This window comes from Corythoichthys intestinalis, chromosome 15, assembly GCF_030265065.1.
Source record: "Corythoichthys intestinalis isolate RoL2023-P3 chromosome 15, ASM3026506v1, whole genome shotgun sequence".
Taxonomy (NCBI): Eukaryota; Metazoa; Chordata; class Actinopteri; order Syngnathiformes; family Syngnathidae; genus Corythoichthys; species Corythoichthys intestinalis.
Window position 1 is genome coordinate 37,475,926 of NC_080409.1, and position 18,419 is coordinate 37,494,344.

At 40.8% G+C, this 18,419-nt stretch overlaps 2 protein-coding genes across 6 annotated transcripts in view; both read left to right on the forward strand.

Moving 5' to 3' along the window:
• The window catches only part of stard9 (StAR-related lipid transfer (START) domain containing 9), a 65,691-nt gene extending 62,570 nt beyond the window's left edge, over positions 1 to 3,121 (forward strand). For all 4 annotated transcript variants that reach the window (XM_057859517.1, XM_057859518.1, XM_057859520.1 and 1 more), the window contains exons 27-32: positions 240 to 391; positions 461 to 525; positions 593 to 795; positions 902 to 981; positions 1,142 to 1,306; positions 1,421 to 3,121. In XM_057859517.1, the coding sequence (XP_057715500.1) occupies positions 240 to 391; positions 461 to 525; positions 593 to 795; positions 902 to 981; positions 1,142 to 1,306; positions 1,421 to 1,561 (806 nt within the window). In that variant the 3' untranslated portion in view covers positions 1,562 to 3,121. The remainder of the gene's footprint in view (positions 1 to 239; positions 392 to 460; positions 526 to 592; positions 796 to 901; positions 982 to 1,141; positions 1,307 to 1,420) is intronic.
• A 4,864-nt stretch (positions 3,122 to 7,985) lies between these two features.
• The window catches only part of sptb (spectrin, beta, erythrocytic), a 114,375-nt gene continuing 103,941 nt past the window's right edge, over positions 7,986 to 18,419 (forward strand). Inside the window, exons 1-2 of one of the 2 annotated variants that reach the window (XM_057859090.1) lie at positions 7,986 to 8,283; positions 17,566 to 17,821. In XM_057859090.1, the coding sequence (XP_057715073.1) occupies positions 17,674 to 17,821 (148 nt within the window). In that variant the 5' untranslated portion in view covers positions 7,986 to 8,283; positions 17,566 to 17,673. The other variant, XM_057859091.1, reaches the window with a different exon arrangement.

Genomic DNA, 18,419 nt, shown 5'->3' on the forward strand with positions numbered 1-18,419 from the left:
CCACCTCTAGTATTAACTTGTAGAACATGAAAAGTAACATCAGTTAATTTGCTGAGTAACTTATTACTCTTACGTTGAGATAATGCAGTTACTAATTTAATTTTTGAGAGATTATTTGTAGCTAATTACTTTTTTAAAGTAAGATTAACAACACCCTGTGACAACAGATGCTCAGCCTACTGTACAGGCAGTATGTTCAGATGGAAAAATAGGACGAATACATCCATTTTGCTTCTTAGACACCCGTATTGAGCCCCTGATGACGTCGTCACCATCATCCCCCCCATCTTGTACTCGACGTCGCTCTGCCTCCTTTGGCTCATCCTGCTCCTCGTTATCCACAAGCTATCAGGATGTCACGGCCGCGCTGCTAGGCCAAGCTTTGGCTGAGGTAATCACAAAACAAAAGCAAATTGTATCTAAAATTAATAAATTAAAGCCGGCCATTTTGAATCCAAAGGTCAGACTGGCATCCTGTGGTGATTTGGGCAACCTGATGAAGGGGAAAGCATCTGCTGGCTGGAGGTGACTTCATCATTCTGCTTCATTATTTTCACGACACAACTTGATGAATGGATTTATTAATTGACAGACACCAGGGAGAAGAGCGCGGCATCCAGGCCTACTACCGGGCATCATCCAGCCCTTCCATGCATGCCTTCTTGGGGGCCGCTGAGCTGGACGGACCCCCAGAGCACTTCTGGGCGGTCCTCCACCGCCCCGGCAACGTTCAGTTCTATCACCCGTCAGTCCGCACGGCATGGACGCGCCCATTAGATGACAGCACTCACCTTGGTCAGACATTGATATCGTTATGAGGGGAAATTAAATCACGATAGGTTCCCCATACAAATTTATTTTGAAATCATCTCGTCTCATATGAACTCGTGCGTGTGTCCAGTCTACATTTTAACAGACACGTCCAGCTGCCACCTCAACCGGCCGCGAGATTTCTGCTGCATCAGCGCAGAGTCCAAACAGGTTACTATGCCATCCGGTAGTCATTAGTGTTTGGCCATAAAAAGTTACTTCTAGTTCTATAGCCGTCAATTTCAGCGAATGAGTTCAAATGGATAGATTTTCTATTTCTTACATTCCACGTGTTTACAATATGAATGGAAAAAGATATTTGTAACCTCAGGGAGACGTCCATGTGCTGGCTATGCAGTCCGTGTTGGATGAGTCCCTCCCCCGTCCAGGCCCAGAGGCTGTCCGAGGTCAGATGATGCCCAGCTGCTGGCTCGTGCGGCCAATCAAACGCGACGGCAGCGTGCGTGAGGCCACCCGGGTGGTCTTCCTGCAGCAGGTTTGTACCGACCCATGAACATTGATATTGAGTTTCTTGTCAAAACTGCCCTTTAATAAATGCTTAATATAAGTGAATCACATGTTTTTACATTTTTTGGGGTTTGTGTTCCAGGTTGACCTGGGCACACCGTCGTTCCCGCCGCACCTACTGGGCGCGGTGGCCCGGAAGCAAGTGACCATCCTGGCCGACCTCGCTGATGTGGTGGCCGTGTCATGGAATGTCAAGAATTGCGACTCTTCATTTTGCACCTGACGTTTGTCTTTTTTTTTTTTTCTTCTACACAACGAGGGCACTATCTACTTAGGGAGCAGCTTTATTTTAATATGAAGGTCGCCTTTTTATTTTTGTTGCTTTCAACCATTTTAATGCCAGTTTACCAAAGATTATTCTTAAAAGCATACAATATGTTTTGGATATCATTTTTTTATTCCTAAAAGTTTATTTAATATTTTTGCAATCCACTTAAAATGAATATATTTTGTAAACCACTAGAGAGAGCCAGCGTACTCGTTGGACACCATATGTGTGATTAAACAAGTTTTTTAGCCAATTACGTCGCTTCCCAAAACATAGCAGCTGTTACTCCAGATGCTATGTTTCTGTTTTGCATATTCGAAAAGCAAAGTTGACTTTATTGTTGTTGAATTCATAGAGACTACTGAACTAATAGCAGCCCACATACTGCACTGTAATGATTGAATTTGTTGGGGGGATCCAACATTACCCTACTGAATTTCACCTAACAGCGCCCTCTGGGAAGTGACATCAGATACCAATCCAATTGCAACAGGGCCGAGAACATTGTGGCATTTTTTTTTTTTTTGACGTGCATAGCCGTCAATGGCATAGCCTGACTTTGGTGTCCGTTGAATGTCAATGCGCTGTAATGGTAAGTGGATGGCCAAAAATCACAGCCACACGTTTTCTGCCATTCAAGATGAATAGAAAATTTTGACGTGCATAGCCGTCAATGGCATGGACTTGCATGGACTGCAAAACTGCCATAAACCCCAAAAAATGCCATACCCCCCCCCCCCCCCCCCCGAAAATGTCACAAACCAAAATGCATTGTGCCATACACCCCAAAAAAAAAATGACACGTCAAAATCCTTTGTGCCACATGGCAAAAAAAATGCCACATGGCAAAATCAATTTTGCCACATGGCAACAAAATGCCACATGGCAAAATCAATTTTACCACATGGCAAAATCCATTTTGCCCCTCGGCAAAAAAATGCCACATGGCAAAATCCATTTTGCCACACGGCAAAAAAATGCCACTTGGCAAAATCCATTCTGCCACATGGAAAATACCACTTTTGGTTCTCGCTGTCTCTCTCCAAATGGGTGGGTGTTGAACAGAACCACAAAGAAATCTTGGCTTAACTTGAAGAGTACCGTAATTCAGCCATTTTTGTCAGGGCAGAGATTTGCTAAACTCTTAACTGCAAATTGGAACATGTGAGCTCAAATCAGAAGCAGGTATCTAATGTAATGTGCAGTGTCAAAATAGGATTGCTGCGATGTATCCTTCATATTTGCAGGGAAAATGCCATAAAATCATAAAATGCTGCAGAATTTAAAAAAGAAAATTTCAGTTTGTTTGTGTACCTAATTTATACTATGCAAGTTCTCATTGGAAAAAACCAAATATGAAAATATGAAGGCACAGTGACATAAAGCAGTAGACATTTATATATGAACCGTTTTGATTTTTGGGGTATTTTTATTACGCAGCTATATTTTCATTTTTTTGTTGTGGTCAACTTATTTATGTTTTGAATTGTAAATGTGTGTTGTTTTTTTTTTTTTTTATACATACAACGTCTAAACATTGTGCATTTTTGCTGATGTCAATTTTTATGACCAAAAAATGTCATTAGGATATGCTTGAATAAAACATGCATATTTTTAAATTTTTCTGTTTTGGTCTAGTTTTGGGGGTATTACATTTATTAGCTCCTCGTTTGCCATTGACGGCTTTAGATGCAACAGGGTCAGGGCAACATTTCTCATGAATATGAACCTAGTTAATTGATTGGCCAAATGATCAATGCAAAATAAATCTGTTTTGACTTATACTAACTTTCATACGTATTGGTTCAGGTGATACACCGTTTGATTCAAACCTTTGGTTTCGAAAACTACTAAAGAAACATTCTTGAAAACTTCCAGAATAAATTTCTGGATTTTATGAGTAAATTCAACATACACAATAAATAAAAACCTATGAATAATCTCTTAACTGACCAGGAATGCAAAAAAATAAACATTTGTCTTTAGACCACTCAACATTATCTGTCTAAATTAATAAATATAACTGAAAAAAACTCATAACGTTAACAGCAGAAATCACATACAGGACATTTCTCTTTAAGCAGCTTCCCACTCGAGTTTTGCAGGTTAGCATGTTCACACAGTTTAATGTTATGCTAACTCTGATGCAGGTTGGGCTTTCAGTAGCAAAATTAGTGATGTTTCCCATGTCCACAAAACTGACGTCTTTTACATTCCTTACAGTAGCTGCTGCTGCCGTCCCAAAAAAACGTCTAATACCTCTCCCAGTTCAAATGAATTGAACATCTATTTCCATTATTGGGTGTTTCAACCCTCTCATGCACGAATTATTTTTAAACCCTTACAATGCATGCATATAACCCACTGACTGTCTGACGGCTCTGAGTAATTTATTTTGAGGGTCGTATTTTGAAATATATTTTTTTTTCTACTTTTCGTTCTTCTGAGTAATTTGGGGGTTATTTTAAATTTTTGTTTTTTTTTTTACTTTTTCAAAATAATTTTTTAGTTTTGTTTTTTTAAAATATTTTTTTCTCCGTTTTTCTTAATATTTTTTTCCTCCCTGTTTTTAAAAAAAAAAATCCTGAGCTTGGATACCAAGGGAAAAAAAGTATTCAAAATTCAAGCACTCCTGAGTTATTGTGATTCTTGGAAGTCTCGCAGGAACTGCATCCTGCAAGTTACTGGAAGCCACCTCTCGTGACACCTTCGAACGGCCGATTTTCGGAAAAAAAAACATTCCTGAGCTTGGCAACTAAGGGAAAAAAAATAAATAATTCAAGCACTCGTGAGTTATCGAGATATTTTGACCTCCCGCGCAAATTACATCCTACAAGTTCTAGACTGGCTAGAGCAGTGGTCTCCAATCCGGTCCTCAAAGGTCCGCTATGGGTCGTGGTTTTTGTTAGTAACTCAATTACCTAAATGTAAGAGTAATTAGTTACTTGGCAAAGTAATTGGTGATAATTACTTTTTTTTTTCCTCCAAAAAAAAAAAAAAGAAAGAAAGAAAAAAAAACATTTGCCACACTGTGAAGTTTTTTGTGACGGTTTTAGGTACATTTGGGCCAAGCCCAATTCTTTACCCTAATTTACCCTTTACCCTGAATCAACTGTTAAAAGTTGTTAAAATTGCTCCCATTATTGCATTAGTTCCCGTCTCTCTACTTTCGACATATGAAAGTTTTAAAACTGTTTCATCATTTAAAGATGGATTCAAGTCAAGATTTTGCCGATTTAGAAGTATTTTAGATAAAAAGTTACTTAGGTTCGGTAGGAAGGTTCTCTACAACAGAGCCGTCCTAAAAAGTCTACTGCTTTAAGATGGCGGCTGTTTAGTAACGCATCTAGTGCCGTGTCTTTTGCCGTGTCATTTGCATCTAGTTATATCTATATACAGTATATGTGATATCTACCATGTCTACCATATCTACCATAACATGCGGGCGTAGTTTGTAGGCTATCGGCTACAACATATATTATTGGAGCTACCTAGCATCGCGTTTGCTCGGCGTCACAACTTTCCTGCCTCCTCCCCACTCCTGCTCTGCTCTTTCGTCTCGGTGAGTCCGCCTCCCTCAGACTTTTCGACCAATATAGTAACGCATAGTAACGCATGCCTTTCCATCCTCAGTAACGGTAACGGCGTTGCCAAGATGAGAAAAGTAATTAATTAGATTACCCACTGAAAAAAATAACGCCGTTAGTAACGCCGTTATATTGTAACGCCGTTATTAACAACACTGGTGCTGAGTGCTCTTCCTTAGTTCAAAAATACTGCGCGCACTCTGAAAATGAGAGCGCCACTTCCACCCACTGAGTGGATGTGCAAGCACACTTTATTCCAGTACGGCAAAAAAAAAAAAAAAAAGTATATTCCCCGAGGCCACATGCGCCCCCCCCCTGGCAACGCTCTGCGCGGGGCGCGCCCCACTATTTGAGAAGTACTGCTTTAACTGAACATTTTTATGTTCTTCCACATCTATGCCAGTCAATTTGGCACCAGGCACATCATTTTCGGAGAGAATTGGTAAGTTTAGCGCTGTAAACATCCAGTGGCGCCTCCAGAAATTTTTCATTGGGGTGGCCAGATGGGGCCACTCAAAATCTTGGGGTGGCCAAAACTAAAACCCATAATTTCAGGTTTTCATTATATTATTGCAGTAAAAAGTTCAGGGGGAAAACTATAAGTAAGACTTAATGACACGGCTACTGATATACTTTGGTGTATTATGTAATATTTGATGTTACTAATAGGGCTGTCAAAATTATCGCGTTAACGAGCGGTAATTAATTTTTTTTAATTAATCACGTTAAAATATCTGACGCAATTAACGCACATGCCCCGCTCAAACATTATAATGACAGCACAGTGAAATGTGTACTTGTTGTGTTTTTCGGAGTTTTGTCGCCCTCTGCTGGCGCTTGGGTGCGACTGATTTTATAGGCTTCAGCACCCATGAGCATTGTGTAAGTAATTATTAGCATTAACAATGGCGGGCTACCAGTTTATTTTTTGATTAAAAATTTTACAAATTTTATTATCTTTTAAGGATTACAAGTCTTTCTATCCATGGATCGCTTTAACAGAATATTAATCATGGTAATGCCATCTTGTTGATTTATTGTTATAACAAACAAATACAGTACTTATGTACCATATGTTGAATGTGTATATCCATCTTGTGTCTCATCTTTCGATTCCAACAATAATTTACAGAAAAATATGGCATGTTTTATAGATGGTTTGAATTGCGATTAATTGCGATTAATTACGATTAATTAATTTTTAAGCTGTGATTAACTCGATTAAAATTGTTTGACACTCCTAGTTACCAATGATTTAATGTGCATAGTCCATAACTGTCCAGTCAACATTTTGAGTTCCACAACAATTTTGTTTTATTGGGTTATGTATATATTAGGCAGAAGGTGAACATCTAACAAAACAAAATAATTACTGGGGAAAAACAGGTGCTAGCAGATTTGAATTTGGGATGAAATGCATAACTGATGCTACAACAATCTACGATTTAGTGGCAAGCGGGGTGGCCAGTGGGGTGGCCAACAAATTTATAGGGGTGGCCGTGGCCACCCCTGGCCACCCCCTGGGGGCGCCACTGTAAACATCTCCTTCGTACACGTTTTCCATTCATTTCCTATTAGGGACAAACTGTGGCTTGTCCTTGCTTTAGCAACAGTAGCTAATGCCATGAATATTAATGAGCTGAAGTGACGTGTTGCTTGCGGTACGCCATTGCGTCAAATATTTTAACGTGATTAATTTAAAAAATTAATTAACGGCCGTTAACGCGATAATTTTGACAGCCCTAATTTTGACTGAAAAAGAAATCCGCGATAGATTCGAAGCGCGAAGTAGCGAGGGATCACTGTATTGTATTGGGAAGTCAATTAGGCTACGTTCATACTACAGGTCTTAATGCACGAATCCGATTTTTTTCGTGTTTTTCCGACTCGAGTGAGGCATTAACTTGACGGTCTGAACGTGACAAGTCTCATAGAACGGGACCATTTCAATTCCGATCTGGGTCACTTTCGTATGTGGTCTAAATCCGATCTGGGCCACATTTTTCCAGACTGTCGCGGCGGTCTGTACTGTCCAGTCCCGCAAATCGGATTTCATGCAGCAATTACGTCATCAAATAGCGAGAGAGTCGTTACCGTAGCGATGCACCTGTGCGTTATTAGCGCCTAGCTTGCAGTGAACACGGCTTGTGGGGAAGGGCTCAGCTTCACAACAGTCATAAAAAATAAAAATGGGTTGAGGATAAGCCTGAAAATGCTCAGTTTTCTCTGTTACAAGTGAGCAATATTTCAACATTGCTTACACGGCCGAGAGAGAGTCGGGGCGAACTGCCCGTATGTGTGTGACGTGCACGGACAGTGCGTGCATGCTATCGAGCCATATAAACTTTGAATATAAGCCTAAACGGGGATTATTTATGTCTGTTATTTGTGTCCTCCTTTTGAAAAGCAAAATATGATATCCCTGGAATGACGGATGACGTGTTATTTGTTTTGATACTTCTGCGCATGCGGGTCGTCTTGCTCAGCGCGTGTCGGACTGCGAATTAGTGTGCATGCGTAATACTTGGACGGTCTCAATGGACAAAGGCAGTCTGAACGGGCACGCCAAAAAAACGGATATGACCAAAAATCGGATTCGTGCATTAAGACCTGTAGTATGAACGTAGCCTTATATGCAATAACATTTTAGGCCACCAGTGGGGGCTATGCCCACCCGGCCCCCCCTTAATCTCCGTGTATGGCCTGTTCTGATATTGTCATCTGCTGCATTTTGGGTGGGAGTTTACCAGAGTCATTGATGGTGGGTGGAGTCCACGCACACTAAACTCAAGACATGCCACTTCGGGAATGTGCGGTCCCCCACTCTCACCCTTGACTGTATGGGCCCACTCGTTATTTTTAACCCCACAGGGCGGGTCAGTGCAGTGGGCCGGCTGCCTCTCGGGAATGAACGTGGAGCGCAGTCCCCCACTACCCTCCCTCTCTTTTTTAACTCCCTACCCCCACCCCCTTCTCCTGGTCCCCTCCAGGCAGGAACAGCCCCGAGCGGGACCCCGATGCGTACATGGGACCATAAAGTGACCGTCGGCTGGGACGAGGAACGCGATTGGACGGATTGCATTGAAAAAAGTAAGTGCGCAGTTCAAAACGTGATGTTTCTTGACGGACTTTCGTGACGCGGTTGTCATTTGGCTCCAAAAAGCACCTGTTGTGACGCTAAACACTCTTCCCACAACATTTAATCTTAAAAATATCCCAATTGGGTTGTTTTGATCATTTTTTGGTCGTAACTTGACGTCATTTAAGCAGCAGTCCGGCGCACGTGTGACGTTTGACGCAAAATGACGCGCTAAAGGACGACGCGACCTCGTACATGAAAGTCTCATCTTAGATATGTCACACAAAGTCATCTTAAACTTGTTGGTCATGTTGTAAATGTATGAAGTAGAATGTTTCAGTGGACAAAAGATTGTCAAACGTGAGTATAATCAACATTAAAATCAACTAAAACCTGCAATTTCATCTGAAACATTTGTTAAAATGTACTTTTTTAAAGGAATGTTTTTAGATCCAACAACAACTCTTCAATGTTTAGGCATATACGTTTTTATTTAGACTTATAGTGAACTGTTTCGTCCAGAAAATTAAGAAGTTCCCTGTCTTGCGTGCATTTAAACAAGTGTTTCTTGATTTAAAATGAATCACCTGAAAATATGTCAGAATCCATTAGACCAGTGCTCACCTGAAAATATTTCAGAATCCATTAGACCAGTGCTTCTCATTTATTTTCTGTTATGCCCCCCACGGCAAGATGTAAACGCTCCGCGCCCCCCCCAACTATCTGCCGCTACTATAAATATACTGTAGTATCATTTGTATATAAAATTCTTATTTTTATAAGAACACCTCTGCATAACATTGTGTTATTTTTAATATTAAAAGAAAAAAGTAATATAGATCAACTTTCAATGGTGTTAAAAAAAACAAAAAAAAAACATCCATACTGTAAAAATACAGTCAAGTTAGATAGTTTGACCGTTTGATAATAAAAATTAAAAATGATTAAAATCAATAAATAATACATTCAAATTGATTAGCAACATCAACTCATCAGGATAATATGCCAAACAATTTGACCGGAAAAAAAAAAATTAATAGAACAAAAACGACAGTGTCATGGACGGAGGGACAGTTTTTATTTTTGCTGCAGGCAGTATCAGCTCCTTTGCTATGGTGTGGGGTTATTTTGCACTGAGCAACTAGGTATGCCACCTTATATGATGCTGACAGTGCTTACTGGTTTAGTTAGGTAACACGGATTTGTTGGCAATATTTGGCACGTTTTCGCAAAAAAAAAAAAAAAAAAAATTCCTGCTGTCCGCTGCGAACATTTTTCGACAAGGTAAACAGGTTGATCTTTCCTCGTCTCCCACTGTACTAAAAGTCAAAGCCAAATGTTGCATACGCTTCATCATATTTCCTTGTCTTAGCTTTTCATATCTTTGGTGCTCTTTGCTGTGTGCTCTTGTTTGGCTCAAAAATACTGCGCACACGCCGAAAATGAGAGTGGCACTGCCACCCACTGAGTGGATGTGTAATTACACTTTATTGTCGTACTGCAAAAAAGTATGTTCCCCAAGGTCATTCGCGCCACCCCCAGCATCGCTCTGCGCACCCCTGGGGGGGCCCGCCCCACTATTTGAGAAGTATTGCATTAGACCTAACAATATTAGGGGGGAAAAAACGATCTTTGCAATTTTTGGGGGGTTTGCAATACATTGCGATATTATATTGAGCATAAGCGGATTTTAAGGGGGGGCGAGGGGGGCCAGGCCCCTCCTGGTGGCCGAAAAGTGTCATTGCATGAAATTGACTTTCCTATATATATATATATATATATATATATATATATATATATATATATATATATATATATATATATATATATATAAGTTGTAAAGCAATAAAACTGCAACACAAATGAATGAAATGAACAAAAAAAAATATTTTTATAATGGGTCAAAATTATTTTTCGAACGGATCATGTGACTAGCACCTTAGGGTCATTTGCTTTGCATATAATTTTCAAAAAAAAAAAAAAAAAAAATAGGGGAAGGCAATTTAATTTTTCAAATGATTTTTTTCTTTGAAAATATTTTGATTGAAGCAACCTTATTTGGGATTGAATGATTTAGACAATTATGTTCTATCCATAATATGGCCCAAACACAAAAAGGATTGCTTTAATCAATGAAAAATTACCCATAATATGGCCCAAACACAAAAAGGATTGCTTCAATCAATGAAAAATTAAGTGTTCAAATGCAAATTTTTCAATCTCAAATATTTTTTCGCATTCAAAAACGTTTTCTATGATTGAAATTTTTCTTTTTTTTGACGGAAGTGATTTTCTTTTTGAAAATATATATTTTTTGAAGCAACTTATTTTTTGATTGAATAATAAAGACAAAAACGTCTTAGCCAAAATGTGGCCCAAACACAAATCAACGTTACTTTAATCAAAAAAGTTGCTTCCATTTAAAAAAAAAAAAGAAACCTTAAAAAATAAATAAATAAATAAATAAATAAAAATTTCTAAGAAAAATAGCTTTCACATGCATTTTTTTGAGTTTCAAATTTATTTTTGCATTGAAACACATTTTTTTGGGGATTGAAGCGACTTTTTTTGATTGAAGCAACTTTTTTTTTTTTTGGATTGAATAATAAAGACACAAATCTACCTCCGTATGGCTCCGCCCAGGGGATACAATTTTTGACTGGGGTAACTACATTGGCACGACAACGGCGGGGGTACCATTTTCAATGGTTGACGATCTTGGCGAAAAGTATTGCTTAAGCACCCTGATTTAGAATTCCCCTCAAGAATGATGGGAAACATAAAACACTCATTGTCAACTTGTTATTATAAATATTCTTGTAAGTTAATATTTATTGCTGACACAACGTTTCGGGGTCATCAACATTTGTGCCCCCCCCCCCCCCCCGCTCCAAAAGTCAAACTCCGCCTATGATATAAACATGAAACCCACCAAAAGACAGATTAGACTCTCTACTTTCAGCGGGGGAAAAAAAGTTAGTTAATATCTTTTTCCATTCTTTAGAAATCAGCATTAGAAAATAGCTTAGTTTGAGCAATTTTCCAATTTCTGATGAAAAAACTGAGAGATTGAGCTTTTTGTAAAAGCATACATCTCAAACATAACTTTTACTTTAACACAGCTATTTCTTGCTTTAGTTACATCCCAAGCATCTGAATAATATTTTCCTTCTACAAAATAAGATAAACAGCAAGACAAATAGTGCTTTTGGTAGCAAAGTAACAATTTATTTACACATAACTAAACTATTGAACTGAGAGATGACGCTGTTGTGGCCGTGGCTGTCTCTGCAGACGGGGTAAACCCTTATCGCCGCCCGTCTCATCAAGATGTATTTTTTTTTAGTCTTTCTTTTGTGGTGACCACTGCCTTGTGGCAGAATTCACCTGGGGAACTTGTGTGGGGTATGTTGTGTTCCTGGGGGGAACTGGTTTGGCTGTGCACGTTTCCGGCTGAGTCGCGAGACACTGGTGGGTGCGGGCAACGCGAGCGGCCGAGCACGGCGTCGCGGGCTCTGCTCGGCGAGCAGCACAGACTCAACAGCATTGTCCGCTGCACTGGTGGTCCCGGTCATTCTGCTCGCTCGTCCGCCGCCTGGCATCCTGGACGGCCTTCTGGTCGTCGTACTAGGTCGTTCGTCGCCTTGCGTCCCGAACGTCCTGCTCGGACTTCCCGCGCCTGGGGTCCTGGACGTCCATTCGGTCGTCTTCCGCCGGCGCCCCGGCCGTGCGGCCCGCCCGTTCGTTCCGTTGAATCGGGTTGCGGGTCTTACCAAATGAGCTACTGCCCTTCAGTGGCCAGTTTTATTGCTTTAAAATAGATTTTCAACATTGTGCTTTGGAGCAAAGTTGCATCAAAACCTAGAGATGTCTCTTGTGAAAAAAAAAAACCCAAAGTATAAATACGTCTTTGGGACACTGAAACAATTAAAAATAGAATGGATTTATACGTTTTTAGGAGCAAATGAGTTAATAGTAGAGGAATTTTCACCAGATAATTTGAATAGCTCTGTTTGGGATAGGTCTGAACGATATTGGAAAAAAATTATTGCCAAGGCTCCCCACTTACTTTTTGCATTGGTTGCACCTAGGCATGTGCCGGTATTAGATTTTCACGGTATGAGATCTTTAAAGTGTGTATGACACCAAAAAGCATGTTTATTTCATAATTCACGCGGTGTTTTATGCTCCTGAATGAAATGGACCGCTTGGATGTGTGTGGAAGCGATCGTTTTATATATTACATTTTTTAATTCCGTGCCATGAAAATGAGTTACTTCCGGCTTCTCGGGTTTAGGACGAATGCAAATGTGACGTCACCCTGGTAAGCATCTCACAATACAGCATTGCTTTATAGCATGCAGATGGACTGCGGATTCAGCTGATTTTGCGGATTAATTCGTTTATTTTTCGCATCACGCCAGCCAGACGGCTGCAGGCTTTTGTGGCTGCACCAGGGAGAAGCGTGTGAGCCTTTTTGGGTTTCAGAAAGTTCTCATTCACCCCGAGATAGGCCAAAACAAGTGTGCGACAACTGTGGGAGGAAGGGAGTAAACATCGTGTTTTGTATTGTCAAATACTGGGATCATGGCACACGTTTTAATACGGAGGTGGCTTGCATTTTGTGGCTGACATGCTCCTTGTCCACGTATGCCACTCGGCCGACAACCGGCGGCTTGTCGCACATCCCCCTGCCGGGAGAGCGCTATTCTCGCCTTATTGGCCTCTTCCTGTGCCGTTTTCTGTCAAATTTTCCACCCGATCGGAAATTTCAACTTTGTGTTAAAAATGGCCGCGAATACAGCGATTACAAAGTAAACACTGTTGAGCGCATGAAACATCATGCTTTGGGGCTGTTTTTCTGCAAAGGGACCAGGATGACTGATCTGTGTAAAGGAAAGAATGAATGGGGCCATGTATCGAAAGATTTTGAGTGAAAATCTCCTTCGATCAGGAAGGGCATTGAAGATGAGACGTGGCTGGGTCTTTCAGCATGACAATGATCCCAAACACACAGCCAGGGCAACAAAGGAGTGGCTTCGTAAGAAGCATTTCATGGTCCTGGAGTGGCCTAGCCAGTCTCCAGATCTCAACCCCATAGAAAATCTGTGGAGGGAGTTGAAAGTCCGTGTTGCCCATCGAAAACATGACTGCTCTAGAGGAGCTCTGCATGGAGGAATGGGCCAAAATACCAGCAACAGTGTGTGAAAAGCTTGTGAAGAGTTACAGAAAACGTTTGGCCTCCGTTATTCCCAACAAAGGGTACATAAAAAAGTATTGAGATGAACTTTTGGTATTGACCAAATACTTATTTTCCACCATGATTTGCAAATAAATTCTTTAAAAATCAAACAAAGTGATTTTCTTTTTTCCCCCCCACATTCTGTCTCTCATGGTTGAGGTTTACCCATGTTGACAATTACAGGCCTCTCTAATATTTTCAAGTGGGAAAACTTGCACAATTAGTGGTTGACTAAATACTTATTTGCCCCACTGTATGACGACACATGAATACAAAGCAGACGGAGCCGAGAATTACATTCTGTGTTTATTCCCCATAAAAGGACACGTGTTTGAACGAGCCTGGACTTAGTCATGTAAACACACTCCAGCAAGGATTTCTTACTGCTTTTCGTAAAGTAAAACTTCTGAGGTTGTCCACCATTATTTGCGATTCAAGCTCATATCAAATTGGAGATGCTGTCTAATAATATTATGCCTGGACTTTATACTACCACCCTCCGCTTCCTCCGTCCAGTTGCTGCAGTTGGAGTTGCAGAATGCAGAAGGGTCGCACATGTCGGCCTCACCCCTCTGTCTCTTATTTCATCCTGCGCACACTTGCTACTATAAGGCCGACTAATATGGTTTTGTGGTTGTTTCATCATACGATGTTGTATCGGTGAAATAGTTAAAGATATTAAAAGTAGGGTTGTTCCGATCATGTTTTTTTGCTCCCGATCCGATCCCGATCGTTTTAGTTTGAGTATCTGCCAATCCCGATATTTCCCGATCCGATTGCTTTTTTTTTGCTCCCGATTCAATTCCAATCATTCCCGATAATTTTTCCCGATCATATACATTTTTGCAATGCATTAATGAAAAAAATGAATAAAACTCAGACGAATATATACATTCAACATACAGTACATAAGTACAGTATTTGTTTATTATGACAATTAATCCTCAAGATGGCATTTACATTATTAACATTCTTTCTGTGAGAGGGATCCACGGATAGAAAGACGTGTGACTTTGTATATTGTGACTAAATATTGCCATCTAGTGTATTTGTTGAGCATTCAGTAAATGATACTGAAGGCCATGCCCAAATGCATGATGGGAAATGGAACCATGACTGTGCGTAGTGCTACCAATGGATATATCTTCTCTGCGTTGGGAAATGACATAAGGTGTTAAGAAAAAGATCAATTGCTACCTTGCTTCCCCACATTGCTTCCCATGATATTTCTAATCATAGGGAGAGGGATTGTAAGGTTTTAGCCAATTAAAATAAAGCTCCAAAGGCTGCCAAAATTCACTCTACTCATTTTACGCCACCTTTTAGCTCTCTATATAGGCAAAACGGCGCCATTACAGATGGAGCGCGACAATGCGTGAGTGGGTCGGGCAGCACAAGCATTAATTGCGTTACATATTTTAACGTGATACATTTTTTAAAAAATTAATTACTGCCGTTATTGGGATAAATTTGATAACCCTACCTTAAGCCTAAACTAAAGACTCTGGATAAGTGTAACATATTATATCTGTAACGTTAAATACAATTAGAAAACAATTTAATTGAAAAAAATATATATATTAAAAAAAGCATGTCCGATATTTTTTTGCCCATTCCGATACTTTGAAAATGACGTGATCGATCGGGACAGCTCTAATTAAAAGGCCTCGTTAAGGCCTTTAAGGCCTTTCATTTGAGGTATTACTCAATGTGGTTTGTCACGTTTTATATTTTAAGCTACATTTTCGCTATGTTTTTTCTAGTTGATAATATAGTATTAAATTTTGAGAAAAAATACAGTTTTTACTATCTTACAGTCTTGGGCATTTAACGGTCAGTGGTCCATGTGTGAGTGTGTGTGTGTCGCTGATAAGCCCCTCCCCCTGACCGCCGCCATCTACGTGTTTGATAAGGATCCTCTGTGAACGCGCGATAGTGAGCAGTAAAGTAAGGGAAACCTGCGGGTCACGTCATTCAAGCATCACTAGAGGGCCCCCCCCCCCCCTAATACTCTATAAAGTGCCATCTCCCAAAATATAAGATTATCGGCTGCCATTGACTGATTTACGTCCAATCTATTTGAAGTAGGTAGGACTAGTAGCAAATGATCGCTAAAATGGTTGGACGAAAATGTTTGTGAAATGTGCTTAACATCAGTGTTGCATACTGAGCTTCTCAAGCAGCCGCTACAGTGACATCATTGGCTGTGTTGGAGTGTGTGAGTATGACACCGCCACTCCCCTCGACACACATGATAAGGGAGCCATGCTGTAGCCTGATAAACTGCCATTCCGCGCTAAGAATGAACACACTGTCAGTGGGGGTGGGAGTCAAAGTGACAATATAGAGCTGAGAGAGGACATGTATTGTCAGTATCTTTTAAATAACTGCACCTATGCCGCACTGCATAAAGTGCATTGGCCTACAGAAAGTATTTTTTTTCATAATCAATTTTTAGTTTTAACATGAATAATTTCTGAATTGTTTTTTTTTTTTGTGATTTTTAAATACATTTGCATTTAATTGCATGAAATAAGTATTTGATACATCACAAAAATCAAACTTAATATTTGGTACAGAAACCTTTGATTGCTATTACAGATACCAAACGTTTCCTGTAGTCCTTGACAAGGTTTGCACACACTGCAGCAGGGATTTTGGCCCACTCCTCCATGCAGATCTTCTCCAGAGCCTTCAGGTTTCGGGGCTGCTGCCGGGCAACACGGACTTTCAGCTCCCTCCATAGATTTTCTATCGGGTTCAGATCTGGTGACTGGCTAGGCCACTCCAGGACTTTAAGATGCTTCTTACGGGGCCACTCTTTAGTTGCCTTGGCTGTGTGCTTTGGGTCGTTGTCATGCTGGAAGACCCAGCCACGACCCATCTTCAGGGCTCTCACTGAAGGAAGGAGGTTGTCAGCCAAGATCTGACGATAAATAGCCCCATCCATCCTCCCCTCAATACGGTGCAGTTGTCCTGTACCCTTGGCAGAGAAGCAGCCCCAAGAAATGTTTCCTCCTCCATGTTTCACGGTTGGGATGGTTTTCTTGGGGTTGTACTCATCCTTCTTTTTCCTCCAAACACGACAAGCCGAGTTTAGACCAAAAAGTTCAATTTTGGTCTCATCTGACCACATGACATTCTCCCATTGCTCCTCTGGATCATCCAGATGGTCATTGGCAAACTTCAGACGTGTCTGGACATGCACTGGTTTCAGCAGCGGGACCTTGCGTGCGCCGTAGGATTTTAATCCATGACGGCGTAATGTGTTTCCGATGGTTTTCTTCGAGACTGTGGTTCCAGCTCTCTTCAGGTCATTGACCAGGTCCTGCCGTGTAGTTCTGGGCTGATCCCTCACCTTCCTCATGATCAGTGATGCCCCACGAGGTGAGATCTTGCATGGAGCCCCAGAACGAGGCAGATTGACCGTCAACTTGAACTTTTTCCGTTTTCTAATAATCGCTCCAACAGTTGTTACCTTCTCACCAAGCTGCTTGCTTATTTTCCTGTAGCCCATCCCAGCCTTGTGCAGGTCTATTATTTTATCCCTGATGTCCTTACACAGCTCTTTGGTCTTGGCCATTGTGGAGAGGTTGGAGTTTGTTTGTTTGAGCATGTGAACAGGTGTCTTTTATACAGGTAACAAGTTCAAACAGGTGCAGTTACTTCTGGTAATGAGTGGAGAACAGGAGGGGTTCTTAAAAAAGAACTAAAATATTTACTAGTGGGTAATGTATCAAATACTTATTTCATGCAGTTAAATACAAATTTATTATTTAAAAATTATACAATGTGATTTTCTGGATTTTTGTATTAGATTCCGTCCCTCACAGTTGAAGAGAACTTATGATACAAATTACAGACCTCTACATGGCTTGCAAGTGGGAAAACCAGCAAAATCGGCAGTGTATCAAATACTTGTTCTCCCCACTGTAGTTGATGTGTGCACAGAGATACTGGACTGATATTGGACCGACAGGAAGGACTGGTGTGAAGCTCTGGGATAAATGGTCTTGCAGATCCTAATGAATGTCTTTTCCCTCTTTTTCAGACAACTAACCAGGAATAAAATCTGCATTTCCTTCATTTTTTGTTTTGACTTTTTCGACAAAAGGAGCTTAGGACGTTCCCCCTCCAATCGTCTTCTCAAAGCTCCACCATGACTTCCACCACAGACTTTGACAATGCGGAGATCTCGCAGCAATACAGTCGCATCAACACTCGCTTCGATGTACCTGACGAGGAGCTGGACAACGACAACAGCTCAGCGCGACTCTTTGAACGCTCTCGTATCAAAGCCCTCGCAGGTGTGTATTGGTGTGTGTGTGAACACTTGTCTTCCGGTTGTCATGTCGCAGCAAGTCCCAAAATTGGTGACTTAGGTCGAGTCAACTCGTGTGGCGCGAGTCCTCTACCTCTGCCACTTGCATTCCTGGAATGATTCCCTTCTTGACAGACACGTACAGCTGCCGGTTCGCCGGCTGACGGCTTGTCGGAATTTTCCACTTTGAACCTTGACTGCGGCGAAGCACCTATGCAACCGCTAGTGGGATTTTCAAATTTGAATATTTTTGGTGGACAGTTGAGCGGGAATAAAGCGGAAGGTTGGAAATCCTGAGTCATAACGAGATACAGTTTAAAAGTTTTTATTCTAACAAAAGATAGTTCGTTTTTCATTTTTCTTAACGTACCATATTGGCCCGAATAAAAGACGGCCCTGATTTTAAGACGACCCCCCCTTTTTCAAGACTCAAGTTTGAAAAAAGACTTTTTTATAGGGTTGTTTTTTCTGCTCCCGATCCGATCCAGAGCATTTTAGTTTGAGTATCTGCCGATCCCGATATTTCCCGATCCGGTTGCTTTTTTTTTTTTTTTTGCTCCCGATTCAATTCCAATCATTCCCGA